Source organism: Aedes albopictus, chromosome 2 (genome assembly GCF_035046485.1).
Source record: "Aedes albopictus strain Foshan chromosome 2, AalbF5, whole genome shotgun sequence".
Taxonomy (NCBI): domain Eukaryota; kingdom Metazoa; phylum Arthropoda; class Insecta; order Diptera; family Culicidae; genus Aedes; species Aedes albopictus.
The window spans coordinates 74,981,308-75,006,877 of NC_085137.1; the positions used below are offsets into that span (position 1 = coordinate 74,981,308).

Sequence of the window (25,570 nt, forward strand, 5' to 3'; positions counted from 1 at the left end):
ACGTTATGACGCGCGGGTGGGTATTGCGCGTTTCGCGTAGATATCGCGCAAAAGTGTCCAAAATCGCGCATAGATTGACTGCGCGCGCGCAGAAGACACCGAAACGATCAAATGCAACCGCACATATCTATTGGCGTTTTCGCACAACTTTGTGCAAACATGTTTCTTGCAATGCATAATATAATGAGTCCGTTGTTGCGTATTTTCCCTTCTCCTGTAGAATATATAATTAGGTATAAAGTCATTTGCAAACATGTTCCAAACCTCAAAATGACTAGACTTCATAAACGACATGCAAAAATTTAACCAAAATCTAATGAAAAATCAAACAGACATGCAGTTACATTAGTAAAGTGAAACTAGGAGTTGTTAACTAAACCAAGTCTTTATTTACAAGTTAACTAAAGATGATGACTGTAACCGTTAGCACACTTCTTTCCGACATGTTTCTTTCGTATTCACAAAAAAAAAATCGGAAGGTATCGACTGAAGATACCTTCCTGCTTACTTACTTAACATCTCCTGTTTCGAATGTCGTGTGGGAAAGCTGAGCAACTGTTTGGCTGTTTTGGTTTTGATTTAGTTAAGTAATAATAGCTATATAGATTTGTAGTTGATATACGTTTTATTTAGCGATTCTATTCGGTTAGAAGAAAAAAAAAAGTTTTGACTTGGCTATGTACAGTATGACAAATGAGTCGATGATTTCTAGAAGTATAACTAACAACTCAATTTTATTGATAACAGAGCTTTGAAACTCAACTACTAATCAGATGTAATGGACGAGTGAATAGATGTGTCTATTTTATTGGCATTACAAAACTCTAACTACTGTAAAAAACTGCGATTGAGAACAAACCAACAACAGGTGAAATTCAAGAAACGGCTCTACGCACACGGGGCCACTAGCCAGGCTGTTTATCTTGCTCTCTATTATGCGTTTGTTATATGCAAGTAGCATAACTGTCTCAAATCTCTCATAAGTGTTCTATTCAGTGTGATATATCGTTAGCTCATTATCATTTCAAAACTGGCCTAAATTAGTCTATGTAGGTAACTGTACAAATTTTAAGAAGTGGATGGAACGTAACTAATCATTCAACTATTTTTTTACAAGAGTAGAGAAACTCGTTTTATGCAGACTATCTATAGAAGGTAAGAGGGAAACTTTTCTTTGCTGGGTTTGAGTGATAAAGTGATTAAAAAAGATCAAAAGGAAAACAAAACAAACGAATCTTAATATTAAATTTTTAATGTTCACATGCAGTTACTGAGAGGAATAGAGTAAAAATTGGAGATTGGACTAATGATTAGGTATACTGCTTAATTCACAAAGGATAAAAAAAACTTGTTTTGTTTTAATATTCTAATCTGTTCTAAGTGGAGTGTGCAATCGTAGCACGATAGCTAGGAGTGAGACCTAAATAATGATGAAGTGGTTACATTCTAATCAATTTCATATTTTTTTCCGTGAAATACAAAACTAGGAATGGGATAAATGATCATACAAAATTCAAAGAAATGTTCAACTTTATGTTCAACCTTTACGTTCTGAGCAATCCAATCAAGTGATTACAGTAGCTGTCCGGGAGGAGTTCGGGGCCTTCTGACTAGGGTTTGATGTGTTGTATTAGCTTGAACGAGAGGAGACAATTGAAACGTGGATGGGTACTTCTGAACTAAAATACAGAACTAAGTTCGGTAACATAAAAAAAAACTGAATCAGACAAGGAGGGTTTCGATGTTCGTAAGCCAGCCTGCGATCGATTCAACAGGGGTAATACAAAGTGTTAGTATGTGAGTTGGGTGTGTGTGTGAAATATTGTGTTTCAAGTTTCTCTCTGCACAATTGAAAGGCTTTGCGGTGCAGTACTGTAGAGGACCTGGAAATAACTCAAAAAACGTCCAAGGTTAATTTCCGGGTTAACGAAAACAACCTTCATGTAATGTGTTGCTAGTTTTGCGTTCAATTATCTACCGACTATAAAAAAGGGGTTTCCTTGTAGTTTTCACGTTTCACGTTTCCCAGCGATTCTGCGCCAGTGTTCAACGGCGAATTTTGGTCTGCTAAACCAGCGAACTCTCGCGGTTTACCGAAGCACTCTCTGCACGACATTTAGTAGAAAAACGGCTATTACGCTACTGACGCACATCTTCACATTGAGATGGTTAGTGATAAGTAAGCTAGGGCTCGAGTTACACATATCTTCCTCACAAAAACACATATGACCATTGCCTGAACTTTCCATCATACACACATGATCTACCATAAATAGATTTATCTGTAACTGTGATGTGCACATTCGTCTTACAACTTCATAAGCTGAAATATTTTTTTTATTATTATTTTATGTGGTTTCGTTTGTGGAACAATTTGTTTAATTTAGGTATATGCATTTCCAACAATTTTGATTATTTTGGGAATTTTGGTTTGCGTTTTTTTTCGTTGTATAACATAGCGTGGTGACCGAATAACCAAAAAAATAAGAATACAATTGCAACGTAAAACACAGATGGGAATAACAATCCAGCACGCAGGACGATGACCAGGAAGCGCGAAATACCGTTTTGTGTGTTTGGATAAAAGTAAACAGAGAGAAAGAGAAAACATGTCCGTTAATATCACTTGGGGCTCACTTGGGTGGAAGATAATGGATATCTCTAGTACAATGGGTTTGAATAAACTAAAATTGTGACGAAAGTAAACCAATAAGTGAACCTAGAAGGGGATGGGAAACTATAAATACATGTAACGATAGACACTTTGTAAATGAGGGTCATACTGCAACCTAGAAAAAAAAAAGAAAAAGAAAAACTGAATATACTCATTTATGTAACCCTTATGATGAATTGATGTATTGTACCCTTATACTGTTAAGACTGTTTTTTCTGAGTTTATTTTGTTTCAGCCGACAAGTTAATTTAATAATCAGCATCATTGAAAGATATTGATTCATGGTTCAAACAAACCTGTAAAATTTAAAGTCTTTGTCAAAGAGCCTAAAATTTATTTGAAAAAGAAATTATATTGGAAAAGAAAGACAAACAGGGTCACTGTTCTATTAGTAGTCCAAGGATCACAAATTCATCCTCTTCGAAAACAAAGAAATTACAGCATCGGTTGATTCCGTTCTTTCTGTTATCAAACGTGCTTTCCCCTAATAAAATAAATAAGGCATAAAATAAACTGCGCTTCAATTCTCTGTTTTGTTAACAGTCACATCGTTGCAATCTCTGGTGTGGTGAAAAAAAAGCACTTACAGCAAAAGAAATAGCACTATGTTCATTTTTGGATATTGAAGGTGCTTTTGATAACACTTTCTATTCTTCGATGGCTCGTGTCATGGCAAATAGGGTTTTGTTTGTCACGGCTATCATTAACTGGATTCAATCTATTATTGCAAAAAGAGAAATTATTTCTGAGTTAGGTGAGGCGTCTATAATGATAAAGCAATGAAAGGATGTCCTCAAGGACAGTCACCACTAATGTGGTTCTTAGTTGTAGATGATCTGCTAAGAAGATTGGAGACACTTGGTTTCGAGGATGTAGGCTTCGCAGATGATAGTGTCATCATAGTGAGAGGAAAATTTGATGGTATCATTTCAGAGTGAATGCAACAGGCTCTGCAATTTACCCATTCGTGGTGTTTAGAGGAAGGCTTTAACATTAACCCTTCAGAAGCAGGAATTGTTCCGTTCACCAGGAAAAGGACGTTCAACCTCAAAACATTGAAGATTGGAGGAGTGCGTCTTAGAGCACCGCCACGGAAGTGGTCTAACAACACTGTTAGAAGCGCGAACCGAATTCTGCGAATATTATTAGTGTTCTAGAAGTGGATCCCAACGTTTTTTTTAAATATTGTTTTAGACGGATTATGCTTTCACAAAGCATTTCAGAACGAAAGCGATTAACACTTCTAATTCCCTGAAGAAGATGTAATAAACATCGAAACGTCGGATGAAGGAGAATATCTGATCGTTTGATTGCAATTGCGACTGCCAAGCCGAAAATCGTCCCAGGTTACCTCTTATCTCAAACAAACCAATATAACATTTTGATCGTCAGTACTTGAACTCTGCCCGGGTAAGTGCGGGATGGAGAATAAAACTGCGATTTTGCATCGAATCGTTTTGGTGTCTTCTGCGCACTTATTCAGCACCTTGTAATGCATAAGTGCGCAGAAGACACCGACACGATTCGATGCAAAATCGCAGTTTTATTCACGATCCCGCACTTATACTGACTGCGAAAGGGGTCCAGTGGGGTGGGAAATGCGCAATACAAACTGAAACAAATTAAATATGTCCTTATGACTTTTGATGAATCCTGCATAAAATCACACAGGCATAAAGGGGGCACAGATAAGCACACGTAACACTTCTAACATTTCGTCACAGACAAGCAGACGTCTCCGGTCTCCCTCTAGTCATTTCCTATCGTTTTATTTCTTAAAGAATATATAAATCAAATATTCTGTAGTTTGCAAATTGTTCGCAGACGGCGCTCACATAATTTTTGTTCCTGTTTGACGTTCGCTCACTACCGGCACCTACTGAGCGTTTTGTGAAATAGCGTGTTTGGCATTGGGGATTATGTTTACATGACGATGATTTTAATAGCAATTTCTTTTTAAGTGATACGTTTGCTATTCAAAATCATAGTCGCGGAAACATATTCACCCAATCTAAAAAGACTGCGATTGGCCAATAGAGTGGCCAATCATAAACTAGGTGACAATAGTGAGCGAATGTAAAACTTGAATAAAAACGCTGGAGCGCCACAGATGGGAAGTTGGCCATTTATTAAATTTTTAAATAAACCGTTCAATACCACCGGTGTGAACATGGGTCCCTATTCAGGGCCCGGAAATAGGGATAGGGACCCAGATAGGGACGCCCGTGGCGATGCTCTTGGTGAACAAGTTTAATACCTTGGTGTGATATTAGACGCCAAATTAAACTGGAATACTCATATTGAGTATGTAATTAGCAAAGCTACCAGTGCTTTTTGGTGCTGCTCCAAAACATTTGGAAAAAAGTGGAACTTTAAACCAAAAATGATAAAGATGATTAACGCATTCATTATACAGGGGATAGACAAAATGATCGGGACAGGCAAAATTTTCCCTTCTAAAAAAAATTCAAATAGTTGTAACTTTTCGAAAAGTGCATCAAATATTCTCAAATTTTTACTGTAAGTTCATCAACTATTTGAGTATCAGTGGACAAAATTTGGAAAAGATCGAACTAGTGTGCACAAAGTTATAAAGATTCTAAAAAAAGGTAGAATTATCCTATAGCCATCTTTGAGCTGTTATATCTCCGGATTCAATGAACCGAATGCAATGAAATTCTGACCATTTATGACTTATATAATGAGCTTTGAAAAACTTTTGACATAATTTAAAATTTTTAACACGGAAGAAAATTATAACGTGTAACCCGCGGTTACAATTTTGTGCCAAATTTGTGAACACCACTGTGTTTTGCAATATTTTAACTTGTTTGTTTTTTATAAATTTTTATTTGAATTTAGTTTAGTTAGAATGTATGGAAATGAAATCGAAATTATTGTACCGGTGAGGCATTTGTCCCCAATTCCCCACTCCATTGTACACATCGACGCAGCAATAGCAGCAGAAGAATCGAGCGCGGTGTGTGGCAGGCTGTTTTGTTTTGATTGAAGAGCAGAAAGTTACGAACCGCGACGGACACAATTTGATTCCCGCATCAATTGGTCCGGGAAAAGTGCAATCAAATCCCCGTGTCGTTTTATTTTCTGCTGGATGGCAGTTCCCAGCCACGTCGGGAGTGCGCGTTAATAGTCCCCACGGGGGAAAGTGCCGGCCCGCGGTTCGGGAACATTAGAGTGCTGTGATAGTGCAGTGCGAAAAGGGTACGAACCGCCACCATTTTGGGAGTGCTAAGTGCAAAGGAACCAATCGCCTCCCGGTGGTTCAGTTAAAGGTTCGAATACCCACCGTTCTCGCTACGGCCGTTCAGCCGAATGAGCCAGTCTCACGGCCGTAGCTAAAAGCCAAGGAGAACGAAGGTAGGTCGGTGCAAAGGGGCGCACTGCCTACGATAGTTTACTGCGGTAACTCGGGACCACTACGCGGAGTAGACCGGTCCGGTGTTTATACACCACCGTCGCTAGGGGGGATCCGACAAAGGAGCCCGCTCTTCCCCCTAGCTAATAGTTAAGGACGGCTGCTTCGGTAGCCTGATAGTGCCCAAGAAGAAGAAGCAGAAGAAGAAAGAAGAAGAAGAAGGAAGCTCCGCATAGTCCGTGCGGGAGCGAAGCCAGCGACGACCACCACCACCGTTTGCAGCAAGGGCCCCAACGAGTGACGTCGACAAGTGCAAAGAGGAAAACGGGGTAAAACGCACTTCAGGTCAGATTAGAATATAAGTAGTTAAAATTGCAAAATTTATTTATTTTACGAATTAATTCCATCCAAAGTCCTAATTTAGTGGAGGTACCCTGCTTTAGGCAGCCCTGCCGGGTAACAGCGGGTAAGGGCTGAAAGCCGCACCTTACAAACGATTAGATTATTTTTTTAATAAAACACAAAATTTTCTTAAATTTCAACATCGTTTCAAAATTCAAGATGCTAATTATAGTTCATTTGAATTCCCTCCGATTGTCTTGAATACAGATATGTTTTGAAAAAAAATACAGCATAGGCGGCAATTCATTGAAAAAGTAATGGGAAGCATATTAAAAATAGACAAATTTACTAAACAATCATAAAATTAATGAAATCGCTATAACTTTTTCTCTTGTCAATAATTTCAAGTTTAGTCAAACGTTTTTCAGAGCTCATTATATAAGTCATAAATGGACAAAATTTCACTGCATTCGGTTCATTGAATCTGGAGATATAACAGCTCAAAATTGGCTATCGGATAATTCTACCTTTTTCTGAAATGCTTGTAACTTCGTGCAGAATAACCCGATCTTTTCCAAATTTTGGCCACTGTTACACAACTAGTTGTTCAACTCACAGTGAAAATTTGAGAATATTTGATGCACTTTTCTAAAAGTTACAGCTAATTGGACATTTTTTGAAAAGTGAAAATTTTGCCTGTCCCGATCATTTTGTCTATCCCCTGTAGGGGATTCTGGGGTAATACGCACCACTTAAGGAAAATGCGTCCAAATGCATATAAAAAGGCAATAATTTATTGGTTTAATGCATGCATTCATTACATAGACTTTCATTCTAAGATAAATCAAACAAAATTTCAGCCTTAATACAGTTCAGCTCTTGAAAATAACGTTTTTTGTAAAGACTAACATTACGGCTTCGTATGTTTATGCGGGGCAGTATGCACCCTTGCTCGGGGTAAAATGCACTACAACAATGGGGCAGGATGCACTCAAACAAAGGGGCAAGACGCACCACAACATTGAGGCAAGATGCACCGTCGAGTTTAGAATCTTTTTACTTCTTAGGCAAAATGCATGTTTTATAAGGTTTTAAGACAAACAATAGCTCAATTTTGTTTTCGATTACTTACAGAGCACTCATAGATATTATTACAGCTTGTTTTCTATAGGTGCGTTTTGCCCCAACCAATGGAGTGCATATTGCCCCAATCAATAGCAAAAAATAAAATAGTTTAAAACATATAATTTACGTAGATTACTGTTTAAGTTATTTTTCCTATGCTTAGCATTGCCCTCAATGAACTGAATAAACACAACAGCATTAGATGTTTGGTCGGTTTTCACCATCCAATCATTCGACAAACGGTCGGGAAAATTACATCAGAATCGTGCTTTTCAATTTTATTCATTTTTCTCACTAATTGCGTAACGCAGATATGTAAAATTTTCCAGATGCTCATTTATTAAGACGTTCTATTAGACTGATAAGGTTTCAAAGCTCTAAAACCGATAATCCCTGAAAAACAAAGGGGGTGCGTTTTGCCTCGACAGTGCGTATTACCCCAGATGCCCCTACATCCAAAAGTAACGTATGCTTCGCTCGTGTGGTGGCCAAAAACAAGAGGCCACTGCACAGGCTAAGCTAACGCAACTTCAACGCCTGGTGTCTATCGCTGTGATGGGAGCGATGCGAAGTACTCCGTCAAAAGCGTTAAGCTGTTAGTTCACAGGGTCAAATATTTGTCGAAAAAGAGAACATTGCTCAAATATCTTGTTCGACTCGGAATCGTGGCATGGTGCCGGAGAAGGCTTTGTGACCGAAAAGAAAGAACTTACACGAAGAACGTTGCGTTTCAGAATGAATCATGTATTTCTGGTGCTTGAATGTTTTATAACTAGTTTACAAAAAGGGTAGGTATAACTAAAACACAGAGCCAGCGTGATGCGTCGGTCGTCAGGGTTAAACGCTATCAATGTGTCGCGCAGCTGTTGAGTTGCGCTTGCATCAGCATTAAGAAAATGGTCAAGGTTGCGTCGAGGGTGTTTTGCTTTAATGGTCTTTTATGACAACAATAAAAGGAAAGCAGAAAAGAACTGCAACGTTTGGAGGTCGTCGCTCAATTATGCAAATAAAGAGAAAGTTGTGGAAAGTTCTGGAATGTGACTATGTGATGTGATAGGGTTTAGTTTTATGCTGTGAGATTGAATATGAATGCTACATCGGTCAAATTTTCATTAGTGTCATACTGATGTTGTTTCTTGAGTTCTTTCCTTGTCAAATATTTGATCCTGTGTACTTCAGGCCTTATATGCAATTCTTTATTTGCTATCATTGCATGAATTTGTGCAATAAGAAGCGGAAAAGAGTAGGGGAGACTGGGGAGACTTGATCCCTTTTTCTTAATTTACCTGTAACTTCAAGAAAAACACAAAACTTGATCCGTTTTTCGTACAGAATAGAAGCTAAACATCTATTGCAAGTTTATACACAACAGAAAGACTTTAAATTATTGTTAAAGTTTTCAAAACTGTGTTTATATGGAGGCATGTCTTATGATGATTTTTTTGAAAATGGGCCACAAATGATCCCCTTTTGAGCACATGGTTAATTTAAAGGGAAAATAACTCCAGAAGCTTCCTATTCATTTTCATTTCAAGTTTTCTCGTATTTTTGATGAGTATGGTGAATTTGAAATTATAAGATTTCCTTAAATTTTTAAGAATATGCCGTATTTTCAAAATGGGGAGACTTGATCCCCCTTTTCATGGTTTATACTAAAGTTTTAATTATCTGACACATTTTATCGTTGAATATACTAGAATTCCAAGTAAATAGAGGCTTCCGAATAGAATTTTATTTTTCACATTTATAATGTGTGTGTAATCCTCGAGGGATCAAGTCTCCCCATGTCACTGTTGTATATACCAAGCTACATTGATTAAAATATTTATATAACAGCCTTATTTGAATAAATACGTTTGATAGTATTTTATTTACATTATGTGCTCTAAAATTTTGACACGATTTGGTTCAATTTTTACAAAGTTATTGAGATATTTCGTAATCGCCTAAAAGATTTCTGAAGGACTGAAAACAAACCATCAGCCATTAAAAAATAATGCAATGCACAATCAAAATCAATTGTAACTGTAACATTGTCGTCTGTCAAGATGTAGTTTTGGAAAAAATATGCTAGAAGAAAACTGTTTTTGATTCCGAGAAAATATGGGGGGAACAAGTCTCCCCAGGGATCAAGTCTCCTCAGTCTCCCCTATGATCAGATTAAAATGCTTGAAGGCCAGGAGATTTAGTAAGTCACTTATGCATATCATAATACTTCCAAAGTAACTATGTAAGTAATGAATATGAATGTAGATTGGATGGAAAATTGAGAGTGCACAAGCTCTCCAAAGATTGTATGGGAATAAACTATGGGAAAAAGAAGTTTTTCATTCAATTGACCGTAGCATTTCCCCAAGTGCCCTAGAGTGTTAGTTGACCCTTGGTTCTCCTAGGCTACTTTATCAGCTACAATTTTGCCGAAGACCACATTCAAATCGAACGCCTCATTAATCAGCTTAAGTTTGATATAGTAGAATAGAATACATTGAAGCACTGTATAAAGTAAAAGTGCAGCTGCCGATTGGTTTCACTCAAGTAGTGCCCTAGTGGACAAAAGAGCTGTACATTAGGTTGAGCAATGAAGAAAAAAATACACAAAGTTTATTTACCGTTTAATTTCTTAGGCAATTTCAATTAGTTTCTTGTGAAAAACTGCCTTCTATAACTAGGTATTGTGATTTGAAAAAAATATATATTTTTAATCTTTTATTTAGAAAGAGCACCTTTTCACTTGCCCGTATGCAGATTTGCAGGTTTCAAATTATTTGTTGTAATATCTATGTAAGATTAAATTTTGAGGTATCAACAAATCCCCTCTTTGAAAGCTGCACTACATACTCCTTGACAGCTCGTCTAGAGCAAAATTAGCCAAGCGCCAAGGGTTCATTCAAATATTACGTAACGCAAAATTTGATCAATTTAGACCCCCTCCCTCCCCCACGTAACAAATTTTGTATGGACAATTTTGAATTTTTGTATGAAGCGTAACACAGGGCAAGACTTCCTCCCTCCCCCCTTAGCGTTACGTAATATTTGAACGAACCCCAAGTTTCAAATCGCTTAAAAGCAAAGTTTAAATCATTTTTCAAAATAGCTCTTGTACACCAAGTTAAAAAAAAATATCGGCTCAGATTTCCATGAAGATTTTATCGGTTAATCCGGTGGTTCAAGGTTCCATCGTTTTTTCATTAATTTCCAGTAAAATTTATGAAAGAATCATTACAGTTCCTCTTGGATGTATCAAGAGTGTTGAAATTCAAAAAAAAAAATCTCTTGATTAATTACTAGTGAAACTTTAAGGGGGAAATCTGTGTGTATAAACTCTTGGCAATATAACTAAAATATTCTTCAATAAATTATAGTAGAGTTTTTGGTTCAGGACAAACGTCTTGAAATCCCGCTTCAACAGTGCATCAGAATTTCAAACGCACAAATCTCAAGAAGCATGTTTCAAACAACAGTGCATTGTATTATTCTGTTCTTGCTCACTTGTAATAAGCTTAAAATAAAAAGCTCAGGTACGCTGGTTTTGTTTACGAAGTGATTTGTGCGCTCAAAATCGTGAGTAGGTGCCAAAGTCGGCCATTGTGGCGGCCATTTTGGGATCCTTACAAGTCTGTCCTTAAATATTTGTAACATTTAAAGAGAAGAACTTCCATAAAACTTTCAGAAATTCAATAGAAATTTCCGTACGAAACATCTCCATCATAATTTCTATTGAACAGTAATTTCTTCAGCGGTTCTGTCACAATTCTGACACAATTATTCTTTCATGTAATTTTACAAAACAGTCGTTTGAAAATGTCTTTGCTATACCAATATAGGATTGAGTATGCTTCTTGAATAATTGTTAATATTTCCCAGTTAGGATAATCACTAACATCATCGAGTTACATGACAGTATAAATGAGTATATTCATACAACGACCTGTAAATCATTATTACTATGTATTCCTGAAATAAAGTAAAAAAATGGTGTAATGGTGATTAAATTAAAGTACATAAAACAAAATAGAAATATTCGTTTAATAGACTTCTGAAAATCAACTAAAATTATGCCAACATCCAATAACGTGACACTAGGGATGATGCGAAGATAATTGTTATCCGGAGTGATATAATAATACAACATTATCAATTTTCGATCCAATCTGGTACTTACGCGTCCGCGAGTGTCGCACCATCTTTACGCAACAGCCGTTGCACGTCATCAGCGGGGGCTGATCGCGGGGAAGCGCTGTGTAGTTGAAGGGATCCTTGCAGCGGGCGTCCGTCCAGCTGTCGCACTCGTAACAGTAGATCGACCGAGCTTAGGGTTGGTAGTGGGAGAAAAATATGTTAGAATTGTTTGAGCAGTTATATTCGGGTGTTACGGTCCACACCACCGCGACAATTATTTGCACGAGAGGTGAAGATTTTCTGGTTGACATCGAGCGCTACGTTTTTTCACCTACGACGGTGGGAAATTACAGTGGTCCACACAACATGTATACGGTAATGGTACATAGTAGCTTTGGCTTACAAATTTCACCTGAATACATCAAGCTGTGCTTTATGAAAGAAACCTTTCCAGACGTCATTCAGAGAAATGTGTCATATCTTCCATCCAAAATAAGTTAGAAACATTTGAGATAATCTATGGATGCGAATGCACTGATTGTCCCTATTCGTTTTTCGAGAGCGACAAATATTTTTTCTTGCCCGGCGCACCTTGGTCAAAATTTAACTATTGGGAATGGAAATAATGTTTCCAACTTATTTTCGATACAGTCCTTACATAACACACACCATTCAGAGCACATAAGAGCCACATTTACACACAACAGACACAGGCTTTTCGATAATCCATCCCAAGCGACATTTCAATGAACGAATAGTTTTGAGGAGGTCTTAGAAACCGTTATAAAACCAAAATGGTTCAACTCTTGTTTCATGATTGCTCTAAATACCAAATCGAATCTAGTTGACTACTAAATAGATTGACATCATGCTAAATGTATGCCTACTAATGCTACTTCATTTTGTTCAACAGTTGATCATGCAAACTCCGTCATACATATTGCGGAGATCTCATCGCTCAATCAGAATACCATATCGCCCATGGTTCCACAATCAAACACGTTTGTTTCACTTTCAACCCACGAGCAGCTTCCTCAACCAAACAAATGTCTCGCACAACGCTCACTCCAAAAGAACCAACGTCTACATCTACATACTACGGATATATGAATGGCCGTCTGACTAAGAAGCTACACTCCCAGCAGAAAGGCAAATCATCTCTACACAACAGCTACGCTATTTTAAACAGACAAATTATAAACAATTCGAGCTGATAAACAAATCAAAATGACCGATGGCACTGATGGAGGGGAAACGAGTGCTAAAAACACGATCCGGAACCACCCACCCGGTGGTGAGGGTCTGACGCTAAAGAATACATAGGTAGTCGGGACACTTCTATCGAAAATGTTTCTCTAATTGAAGACACGATTCGTAAAAAATGAGAAATTGGGAATTATGGAAATAGATAAACAGTTTGTTTGAGAAACCACATAAGCTCACATCATTTGCAGGGCAGAACTCTTTAAACTATTGATTAAAACCTTGATCAAAACTTAAATTCGATAATACATAAAAGTATAGCACAGACAAACAGACGTAACACCTAGAACAATTTTCGTGAAAATCCATCGTTCACACCATCATCACCTGGTGGACATGTTGCACGAAACATTGTGTTGTGCAATATCGTCATCAGAAAGCGCTAGTGTGAAACGTCAAATGCAAAGAAACACGATGCGCGTGTCTCTGGTTGTGAAGGCCTCTCTCTCTCTCTCTTCTTGGCGTAACGTCCTCATTGGGACAAAGCCTGCTTCGCAGCTTAGTGTTCTATGAGCACTTCCAGAGTTATTAACTGAGAGCTTCCTCTGCCAATGACCATTTTGCATGTGTATATCGTGTGGCAGGCACGAAGATACTCTATGCCCAAGGAAGTCAAGGAAATTTCCTTTACGAAAAGATCCTGGACCGACCGGGAATCGAACCCGTCACCCTCAGCATGGTCATGCTGAATACCCGTGCGTTTACCGCCTCGGCTATATGGGGTTGTGAAGGCCACAACTATGAAAATGTGAAGTGATCATTAAAAGCATGGTCGATGATAAATTTGCCTGTGTTACATCTGTTTGTCTGTGGATTTGAGGTTCAGAGTTTTTCTCTAATTCAAGACGCATGTCATAATATGTGATGTCTCAAATTCTATACTACTTCCTATATTTCGCTACGATACAATCATGCAATCATGCACCTCTTCTACATATATACAACAACACGAACACTGACCGAAGTGAGTTGAGTGTGGGGTAATTTTGGGGGAGAAAATTAGTAGGTTAAACTGGCTTACTTTGGCACTCGGCTGACACCTGTGGAATCCAAAACCAAAACACTCCTACTAGCGCTGGGGGAGTTGGAAGCAGGTTATGTTTGGAGGCAGGGAAAAAGAGAAGAATAAGAGTTGGTGTATTGTTAGTGGTTTGTTGAAGTTTCGATGTCGCGGCATGATTTGTATGGGCGTGAAATGATGTTATGAGAATATAATATATAATAAAATGTCATATAAAAAGTCTTAAATATGAGCCTGTTGGAATGGTTACCCTGAGATCTATTGAATGTCATAAGTTTTTCATAGTTCACTGTCGATTGAAAAAGCATCAAGTAAAGCAGTGGTGGTTCGATCTAAAGCATGATTAGTATGAAATTTTGTTCGACAGCCAAATTTTAATACCGAAATTCGATATAATTTGGTAGACAATTTATCGAGAGAATTGTAATGCATAACTTCTATTATTTCTTTTAGTGTTATCTGAAGTATCGGTAATAAATAAAAAAATATTTTATACCACATAGAAAAATTCTCGGAAGAGAAAAAAAATGCTACATATTGGGATTAGTGTTGGGACGGACATACAAATAGTTATATTTACGGGAAAAAAGAACAAAATGAACACAAAAAAGATAGTTTGGTTAATACTACTGAAAATAAGTCTAAGCATAACAACAACAATTGATAAAACAATACAAAACTTCATGAAATCAAAAACAGAAATCAATATATCAACTTACACGGAAAACAATTGTCTGATGAACTCAACTGAATAGATGCGAAGATAATCACTATCGAGAAAATAACAAACATAATAATGAGTTACACATACGCTGATGACTGGTTAATAGAAAAGTCATATGTAAGTGTAATTATCCGAGAAAGATGAATTTGTTTTGTATCGACGGAGTTTTGGATTGTAACTGAAACAAGCTATCACTCAAGGTTACAACGTACCATTAGGTACCTTAAAATTTCAATCAAAAAGTAATCATGAAAGATTGCACACACCCATCGTTCTCAGCTAAGAAGAAATCAGTAATATCTTGTACCGACTTTTCGAACCCTCTAAGCAGAATACCCTCTTCGAATGAGTGTAATCAGCTTTGTACCTTTTAATTCCGCTCTATTTTGCTTATCTTTTGACAGATACGCGTATTTCGACTACCACTTGAGATGGAGAACTGACACTGAGGAAGATTACAAGTGGTAGTTTAAATACGCGTATCTGTCAAAGAATAAGCAAAATAGGGCGGAATTAAAAGGTACAAAACTGATTACACTCATTCTAAGTAATATCTGTCAAAATCAAGATCTATGTATAAAGTAACATGTAGCTTATTCGACTTACATATAAACATCGGAACAGAAGGAACAGAAGGATTCACTTTACAAACTAAACCGATTAAACTGATGGAACGTCACGATCACCAAGGCAATCTTTGATTATTTCACTGCCTATTTAATGAAACATTTCAATAATAGGGGGATTCACTTAACAGCGTAAACTAATTAAACTGATTAAACGTCGCTTTCACCAAGGCAATCTTTGATTATTTCATTCGCAAAATCATGAAACATTTCAAATAAGCAGAAAATCATGGCTTACGCAGCAATTTAATCTGTTTAGTGAGTACCCCTAATCTGTTTAGTGAATACCCTTATGATTTTATATTTCAGATTTTTAACCGAAGGACCTAGTAATTAAACCAAATGCCTTCAAGAAAACGAGGAAACCAGGATGAATCGGGTAGACAACTGTTTCGAAGCTGTCTAACAATGGTGTGCTTTGAAGGTAACCCTTCCACTAACAACATCCATATTCCCTTGACACCTAAGTCTGAGAGGTCGTAGAACTGCCTCAATCTTTCTTAGGTGTCCCAACTGACCACCCTTTCCCATTCCTTAGCAGTCACAAGGACGTGACCAGCACAGTTCTCGACCATTATTGGAGGATTGCGTCAGTCTTGTCTAAGAGTCCAGAGATTAGTCCCAAATCTTAGTACTTTGGGTCGGACAGGAAGAAGGCAACCCTCATAACAGCGGTAAGAAATTCAGAAATTCCTCCAAAATTTTCTACAGGGATTCCTTCGGAAATTTTTATAGGTATTTCTTCAAGAAGCCAATCAGAGATTTTTCAGGAATTGCTCTTGGGATTCCACTAAAAATTTCGGCATCAAAGTGCCCAAGAATATCTTTAAATCTTGAACTAATTCCTCCAGAGATTCTTCCATAAATACTTTCAATGATTCAGGCAGGAATTTCTCCAAAGATTTCTGCAGGAGTTCATTTAGAGATTCCTTAAGCATTACCTTCACATATTCCGCCAAGTTTTCCCCCAGAAATTTCTCCGGCATTTCCTTTAAGGGTTACTTTAAGAATTTCCCCTAGTACTCTTTAAGTTATCCTTCGACGATACTTCAGATTTATTCCAAGTACGAGGAAGACGGGGTAAGACGGCCACCCTAAGCCAAAAAAATCATAACTTAAAACTGACAATAAATTACACTATTTTCAACACAGCATATCTTTTTTTTCAAAGTGTTATGCATCCAAGAAAATTATCTTTCGATACATTCTGGTGAAACTATTAAAATTTTTAGCCATTCGATAATGTGATTAAAAAGCACTTTAATTTTAAACGACGGGATAAGACGGCTCACCAGCGGGGTAAGAAGAACACGAATTTTTCAAATAAAAGTTATTAGAAATGTTTGAATTCCATACGTTGTTGAAATAAGATATGACTCCTTTAAGTCCTTCACATAGAAAATTGGTAAGCATAGTTGGCCAAGGGTTATTGCTGACTGCACCCCAAATTGGACTGACACAATAGTGCGCACAGACCTTCAAAGTGTGATTGCAGCGTAGGACCACGTCGGATCGAGTTGAGGTCTTCGGTGCACTTATTCCTTGTAAATAGAGGAATAAGTGCACCGAAGACGTCGAGACGATCCGAGGCAAATGTGCACTTTTATCACACTTTTTAGGCGTATCAAAAAAAGTGTGATAGTCCAATTTGGGATGTAGTCAGCAATACCATTTATTATTTTTATTGGAACACTGTAATTATGGATACTCAAAACTCATTTTTATCACAAAAATGATGTTTTTGGCTACGTCAAGCGCAAACAACGCAAACATGAATTTATTTATGTGAAATGGCATAATTGAAACGAACAATTTTCATTAAGTTGGGTTGCAGCTATATTATTCTATGAGCTGGGGGTGGCCGTCTTACTCCGTTCGAGGTGGAAGCTTTTACCCCGTTTGAGCAGATTTCATTTATGGAGCTAGTTCCTAACGATTTTTTTGCCAATCTCAATCCCGCTTCACTTATGTTTTGTTAACATTTCAGGTAAGTCATGAAGCATCATCTTTGTTTTGTTTGTTTTGAAAATCTTAATGTAATCATTGCACAAAATGGCTCAAAATGACTAATATCTTGTACTCGCTCAGCGTATTAGATGAAATGTTATAGAAAACGGCCTTTTCGTGCTGAACTCCAGGTGATCCGTCCTACCCCGTCTTCCCCTATTCCTCTTCCATGGTTTTCCTCAGAAATTCCTCCACAGATTCTTTCAAAAAATCCGTACAAGAATCCTTTCAGGAAACCATCCACGGTTTCCTGCAGAAATGCTTTCTGCGATTTCATCAGTTGTGGTAAATGAATAAATAAATTTAAATAAAGATATCTTCAGCAAATCAAAAGTTCCTCCAAAGATTTCTTCAGAAAATCTTCCACGGACTTCTCCAGAAATACTTCCACAATTTCTTTCAGAAACTCTTTCAGTGATTTCTTTCGAAATTTTCCCGTAGATTTATTCTGATTTCGTAGATTCATTCATACATTTTTCTAAGAATTTCTTTAACAGATCTTCTATGGATTCCTTCCAAATGTGGTCCAATGATACCTTCATATATTACTCCAGAAATTCAGTCTCAAATCTATCAAGGTTTCTTTTGGAAATTCTCTCAGGGATTTTCAAACAAACTATTACAGGGCTTTCCTCAGATATTGGCTCAAGAATTTCTACATACATTTCCCCAAGAATTCTTTTAAGTTGATTTTCATGGGTTCCATCTGAAATTCCGCCAGGTATTGCTACATAAATTATTCCTGGAGTTTGTTTAGAAAATTCTTCAAAAAGTTTCTCCAGGAATTCCTCCAGAATTTTCTAAAGGGATTCCTTCAGAACCTCTTATAAGTATTTTTTCAAGAAGCAAGTCAATCAGAGATTTTTCATGAATTGCTATAGGGATTCCAATGGAAATTTTGACAGGAAAGCATTCAGGACTTTATTTAGAAAATCTTGCAGGAACTCCTCCAGAGATTCTTCCATTATTACTTTCAATAATTTAGACAAGAACTTCTTCAAAGATTCCTGCAGGAGTTCTTTTAGAGATTCGTTTAGGATTTCCTCAACATTTTCCGCCAAGTTTTTTTAATAGAAATTTCACCGAAATTTCCTTTAAAGGATAACTTTAAGAAATTCTCCTCGGACTTTTTAAGGTATTTATTCAGACACATTTCCTCTTAACTCCTACAAAAAATATTCTAGAAATATATTTAGAGTTTGAGTCTAAAGATCTCTACAGAAGCTTATCTAAACGTTGCTACAGGTAAACCCACATAGAAACTCCTTCAGAAATACATCCACTGATTGCTCCAGGAACACATTCAGAAAATCCTCCAATAACTTTACCAAAACTTTGGTAAAACTAGGAATTGGTATAGCTGTTTTTCTTGTGTCCTGGAAATTACAATGCGGCCGATGATTTTTTGTTCTTGTGGTATTGTTGTTTTTTTTATGAGAAAGTGAACTTTTTATGAACGTGTGAAAATGTGAGCTGCAAGTCGTACGACAGTGGAAAATTGCCCAAATTGGCGTTTGTCAGTTCACTGGAAATTGGCAAAAGTGCAAACATCTCACAATCCAACCGTTTAATCCTATCAACTGCTCTGCTGTACGTATCACAACTCGCAATTGGGTTCTTTAGGGGTGTCCGGATTATTTCATAATCGGATTCTCCACCCAAAAATTAGTCGAAATCCAAAATTTCATAATTTCTGGACTGCGGGAACTATGTTTAAAATGCATTTAAAGTTTGTATGGGAAAATATTTTTGTTCGGGTCGAACTGTCATTTTATCAAAACAAAGCTATTGGAATCCAATAAAATCACGTTACACTCAGAAAAATGAGCTCTATCGATTAGGCTATAGAAAATAGCAATATTTTATTCACTAAACAACCCAATTCATTTTGATCCACATACATAAGGTGATAATATTGGTTCATCTAGAGATGCTCAGTTTTCTGCACAATGTTTTGAATAAATATTCTCTATTTTATCTTTTTATCATCTATGGAAGCCGTGTCAGTTCTATGCGCTTTCTAAGTTGATTCTTCGATTTTTTCACCTCCGTTTAACTCGTAAACCTGCTTTATCCATATAGATAAAACATGTTTAATGCTTAGGCAGGAGTGAAGAAATCGACCCTTAAAACATAAAAATGCTTTCAAGGACATGACCAGGAGTGTGGAAAGTGGGTCTATGATGTTGTGAATAGTAGGGAAATCTCCAAGGGCAATGGACATACTCATCTTTGCAACATCATCCACGTTCATGCTATGCTATGCTACCTTTGATAAGGCCTGTTTTTTTGCTAAAATTTCTAATTGCAAAAAAAGCATGACAAATAATATGCCTACTGAAATTGTAGAAAAAGAATAAAAAATGAAATTTTTGAAGGAAACTACAAAAGAATACCTCGAGAAACTGAAAACCCCCCTACAGGTGTTCATAGAAGAATTCCTATTTCCTGAAAAATGCCAAAGCTTATATTCTGGGGTAAATTCAGTAAACAAATATGAGAATTTTGACAAATTCCTGGAAAAAAATTCTGAAAGAATTCCTGAAGGCAAGTCTGAATAAATTCTAAGCAATCCCTGAATTAACTTCTTGAGAAATCCCAGAAGAATTTTGAGAATTTTCTTGAGAAATTTCTAAATAAATTGAATCCACTGGTAGGTACAACAAGTAATCTTTAACGAAATTCAGTACCTCATATTGAAATCTCGACTTTGTTCACATTTATTACATACTGCGTTTGTTAAAACTATGTTGCAAATCTTTATGGAAATTACTTTTTACTACACATCTATGAATCTTATGTACCGTCAAACGGGGTTACTTGCAACAGCGGTGTAACTTGCAACACGATGACATACATGTAAACTATTTTTTCATACCTAATAATGAAAGCTAGTGTGCTGCTCCCTTATTTCGGTTATCAACATTATGTATACCGAAGATCGTTTTAGTGGAAAAATCAGTTTTGTTTCTTTGTTTATAGTTTAGCTACATTGTTAAACGGTTTGTTAATTTAATGCCATAAAATCAAGCATGAAAATCGTGTTTTACCTCTCTCCTATGATGAGTGCGATTAGTCTGAGGACCTTGATAACAGTTAGGGTACTTAATAGTAAGCTTAGCTGAACGATAAAAGTTTGATAAACTTATCGACTAAGTAATTGCGTTATGCGCTCATTTTTAAAACATTGATTCAATTGTTAAGTGCCCTACACAATGCATATGTTTGCGTGTGCGTGACAGTAGTTTGACAGATTTCCCATGGGAAAACTGTCAAAAAACGCAAACCTCGACGGAGCGGATGTTATGTGTTCTAGGCCTTACATTTTTTTGCACGTGAACTTCAATCATTGTTGAGGACTGCCATATTTTGAAATGTTCCGTGTGACACCTTGTTGAAAGTTCAATTAAGTTTATGTATAAATTTTAAAACTATCACCAACAATAATTATGAACCTAGATGGAATAATTTATTTCAGCTCAGCTTTGGAACTTAAAAAGTTGAATGGGTGTTTAAATCATGTTATTTCAGCTGAAGTAGACAAACACTACTTCAAACTGAAAATTACCTAAAGATGACTAACTTTATCTTTTCAAGAAATGAAATTAAGCATTAATGACAATTTGTTACTAGTACTGAGGCACGAGATCTATATTTGTTTTCTATTTGAGGGACATGAGACTTGTTGTGAAATGATATATTCTCGCTTCTAATAACTATCAACCCTTTCATGAAAAATCATGTTTTAGTTGAATAGTGTTTCTTTTCATTGCATTTTTTAGACATTACACCAAAAACTCATAATACGACTAAGTACTAGAATGTCAGTGCAGTTTAATAAGAGCTAGCTCAGCTCTATGTCATCCCGGGTAGAGGTGAAATACTGACGATCAAAACGTGTTTTTGGTTTGATCCATATAAGAGATAAAAGATCTGAAAATAGTATCTAAAATATGTTCCTAGACAATATCAAAATTTGATATTTTAAGATCAATCGAAAAGTTCGCTGGTTAGATCTTACAAGATTTAAACATGATATGATGATGATGTTCCAGGAGTAAATTTTTGATATTATTTTCAGATCTTTTATCTCTTATATTAACCAAACCAATATCACTTGTTGATCTCTATATCAAAATATGCTATTATTGAGCTTTTTTTCCTCTACCCGGGATGTGGTGCAAGTTACCCACTGGTGGGTTTTCGCACCTCCTGATTAGGTGGCAACATATTTTAGTAAATCAAGTGCTGCATAGTATTCTACTCAAGGTAATTAGTGGTAATTAGCTTCACAGTATTTTTTCAAATTTTAAGATTTTCAATGATATTGCTTCTAAGAACTGTATCGGAAATTAACTATAAACATTCAACATGCTCTATCTCGAAGCACGGTTGGTCTTTTTATTCCGGTTCTTCTATGAAATCTTCACAATATAGTTAAGTTTAGAACAGCTTGAAAACATTTGGAAAATATTTAGTATTATTGAAAATATGGTTATATGAGTACACCACAGAAAATAACAGTCTGTACAAAATGCATTTTTTTTTATTTTTAACGTTTCAAAAATTTGTAGCGAACAAAATTTGTACGGGGGAAAATCTGGAAAATAATGATTATTACTAGCAGTTATGTACACATAACATATTACTCAATAACCACTTTTAAAATTCTTATTTTGGATAGAAAAACCTACAACATGTAAAAAATTGTCTATCCCAAAAAGCACCTACTTTTTGGTCGAACTTTGACGCTCTGTTTTAAATATCTTCAGAGGTTATAAAATTCCGTTCTTTGGTTAAACTACCTCTTCAATAGATTAAAATACATAACCAATTGAAAAAAAATGCAAATTTTCAACTTTATAATTTTTTTTATTTGCGTAATCGTTTTTTGAAGACGCATAAAAAAAGAGTTCCTCGAAAAATGGCCTTTTTTCAATTTTAAGAATTGCCCTAAACTGCAGAGGGAATTTTTCTTGATAAAAATAATTTTCCTATATCATGAGCATTCTGGGAAAGAATATATTTGCGCAAAAATAAAAGAAAAAAGAAAATATTTTCCCACAGTTTTCGCAATTTCAAAATTTTAGGAGGTGTGCAAAATTTTATAAACATATGTGCAATCTTTGAGATAAAAGTCCAAGTTAAATGATTATTTTTTGAAAATCAGAACTGCCATTCTTTATTTAAAAGATTTTTATAGTATCTCCAAAAATAAAGTTATTTCCGATATAGTCCTTAAGTCGAAAAGTGTGGCGCAAGTTACCCCATTTGATAGTACCTATCAACCTTTCACTAAGATAAAACATCCTTAAAGCATAAGGATAACTTTTCTGTGCCATTGCTGGAAAACCATGGTTATAAGGTCTGAAGTACACAGGGTCAAATATTTGACAAGGAATGAACTAAAGAAACAACATCTGTTTGACACTGATGAAAATCCGATCGACGGTAGATTCAGAGCTGGTAAACTGTTGATATCAAAACACTGAAAATTTCAACATGGATAGGGATTGCAGATGGAATCTAAATAATATTGAAAACAATTTTGAAAAATTAATCAGTCAATAGGTTGGTTTCCATAAATTTATTCGTACATGCAACAGCTGGCTATCATTTTCCTCTCTCCATCGCTACGCACGTTGTTTAGCGTACGAGCGAGCAGCGACGTTATGTAGGTGTATCCTTGGGCTGAGTAGAGTGACAGCAATAAAAACAAAAATATCAATCGACGAGCTGATGAAACGACCCGACCGACACACAGCTTTTCCGCGAGGAAAAGCGGGTGGGCGGAAAGCCAGTCGGCTCTCTTTGCTTGTTCTCTATTCGTTTGTTTACATACAACGCGTGTTGTGTTATCGCCCTCTCCCGATCTTAATGGTGAGTGCATGAGAAATGGGTCCTTAAACGACCGCGATTGGTGAGAGATGTTGGTGAGAATGAGCTGTTTGGTGCTCACGATGATGATGGAAGGATGAGCTCACGATTTGTCGAGATATTTAGTTGTACATGTAGATATGTAGGCTACTTTGATCGAAGGAAATTTTCTCAATTTACCTATCGGGATTAAAATCCAATGCTTTCGATCCATTTTGACGGATGATTTGTTGCCTGTTGCTTATTGCAGCAAACGTTGTTCTCCTATAAAAAATGTTGTATTTTCTGAAGACTTTGATGATCCTGCTTCTATGGTTGGACAGGACCGTTCTGTGTCGTTGTTTATCACCAATAAAAATTATTCACAGCACCAGGTATTCGTTGATTCCACTGAATCTGCTTCACGTTTGTTCATAGAACATTTCGACTATCACATCGCTCCATTGCTTCTTCACCTCCTGGAAGATTTTCCTTTTCCTGTATTGTTACGTACTGCTTCCGTCACAATATTTCTGTAGGTAGAGATATGTGTTGCACATACAGAGAAAACCACTGATATTCCTATCCAACAAAGACGATTCGACGACCTTCTGTATGCACAACACTAATCAATAATCGTGGATTGCGGGATTTTCTTGATCTTAGTAAACTTTGTAAAAGAAAAATTTTCTGAATAGGAAGCTCAACGCAGTTGGCTAGAACTCCTATTTTCACGTTGACTACGCCAAAAATATCGATATCCACACTATTTTCATATCCATGTGAGAACTGCATGAGGTGTCACTTCGATTTTTCACCTGCCATGTTACGAATTTTTCCTCATTAAATACCAATTTTCTAACCACACATAATCTTAATACCACTTCAACAGATCATTAATTTCAATGGAATCACCCAACACTTGAAACACTACATAATAACCATTCAAAAAAGCATATTCATCCCCGTTTTTCACTTTCCAACCTTCATCATCCGCAATGCGACATTAGAGCAGCCAATTTTTCCGTCCCATTTTCATCACCATGGGGAAAATGTGAAATTTTCACTATCCGTCGCCTACTTGAACGGGACTTTTCTTCGATTTGCACTAGCCGAATAACGACTTCCGTGTGGAACCGATGACCATAGCGACCAATAATTTACTACGTTTTCCTCTAAAATACAGTGGAAAATTCGAATCTAAAGTGGAAAATTTCTTCTTATTATATTTTTCTTCACGCGAAAAGTGGCCTGTACGGAGTGAAGAGCACTCGATTTTTCAGCTAGGTCAGCACCAACGAACGGCAGCGACGAGAGTGACGACGTTTTGATATAGTCCCAGCTAGATCAGAAGTAAGTATGCTTTGGCCGTCGCCGTCGTCGTTCACACGGGTTTTCGCGAAGAAGCATACCTACCCGACCAGATGGTAATAATAAGAATATATCTGGTTGAGTTGTCTTGTTACAATAATGATTTTGGTTATGAAGGTAGTTATCAAAATAGCTAATTATGTAACGAGTTGCAAAAAGTTGATTTTTTTAGCATAAGTCGTACATCGTACACAAGATAGAAGATAGAAGATAGAAGATAGAAGATAGAAGATAGAAGATAGAAGATAGAAGATAGAAGATAGAAGATAGAAGATAGAAGATAGAAGATAGAAGATAGAAGATAGAAGATAGAAGATAGAAGATAGAAGATAGAAGATAGAAGATAGAAGATAGAAGATAGAAGATAGAAGATAGAAGATAGAAGATAGAAGATAGAAGATAGAAGATAGAAGATAGAAGATAGAAGATAGAAGATAGAAGATAGAAGATAGAAGATAGAAGATAGAAGATAGAAGATAGAAGATAGAAGATAGAAGATAGAAGATAGAAGATAGAAGATAGAAGATAGAAGATAGAAGATAGAAGATAGAAGATAGAAGATAGAAGATAGAAGATAGAAGATAGAAGATAGAAGATAGAAGATAGAAGATAGAAGATAGAAGATAGAAGATAGAAGATAGAAGATAGAAGATAGAAGATAGAAGATAGAAGATAGAAGATAGAAGATAGAAGATAGAAGATAGAAGATAGAAGATAGAAGATAGAAGATAGAAGATAGAAGATAGAAGATAGAAGATAGAAGATAGAAGATAGAAGATAGAAGATAGAAGATAGAAGATAGAAGATAGAAGATAGAAGATAGAAGATAGAAGATAGAAGATAGAAGATAGAAGATAGAAGATAGAAGATAGAAGATAGAAGATAGAAGATAGAAGATAGAAGATAGAAGATAGAAGATAGAAGATAGAAGATAGAAGATAGAAGATAGAAGATAGAAGATAGAAGATAGAAGATAGAAGATAGAAGATAGAAGATAGAAGATAGAAGATAGAAGATAGAAGATAGAAGATAGAAGATAGAAGATAGAAGATAGAAGATAGAAGAT

The 25,570-nt window shown here is 36.3% G+C and overlaps 1 protein-coding gene across 9 annotated transcripts; it reads right to left on the reverse strand.

The window, feature by feature from the left end:
* Positions 1–24,513, reverse strand: LOC109427566 (protein quiver). Of its 9 annotated transcripts, none has more exons than XM_019703137.3 (5): positions 24,118–24,513; positions 23,335–23,666; positions 14,640–14,690; positions 11,680–11,826; positions 1–2,323 (listed from the first exon to the last, which is right to left on the reverse strand). In XM_019703137.3, exons 2-5 carry the CDS (start codon positions 23,366–23,368, stop codon positions 2,091–2,093), a joined length of 465 nt encoding a protein of 154 aa, XP_019558682.2. In that variant the 5' UTR covers positions 23,369–23,666; positions 24,118–24,513; the 3' UTR covers positions 1–2,090. The 9 variants fall into 9 exon arrangements, with proteins under 9 accessions (XP_019558682.2, XP_062705950.1, XP_062705949.1 ...); XM_062849966.1 differs by lacking the exon at positions 14,640–14,690 and adding an exon at positions 13,921–13,974 and having other exon boundaries at positions 23,335–23,612; positions 24,118–24,511; XM_062849965.1 differs by lacking the exon at positions 14,640–14,690 and adding an exon at positions 13,921–13,974 and having other exon boundaries at positions 23,335–23,646; positions 24,118–24,511.
* Between the last annotated feature and the right edge of the window lie 1,057 nt (positions 24,514–25,570).

Bases quoted from the DNA above. Each gene is read 5' to 3' on its own strand.
- LOC109427566 (XM_062849966.1), bottom strand. From the start codon at position 23,368: ATGGATCGAAAGCATTGGATTTTAATCCCGATAG. The intron at 13,975-23,334 runs GTAAATTGAGAA...CAACTCCCCCAG, and splicing joins TTGGATTTTAATCCCGATAG to CGCTAGTAGGAGTGTTTTGG. The intron at 11,827-13,920 runs GTAAGCCAGTTT...ACCAACCCTAAG, and splicing joins GGTGTCAGCCGAGTGCCAAA to CTCGGTCGATCTACTGTTAC.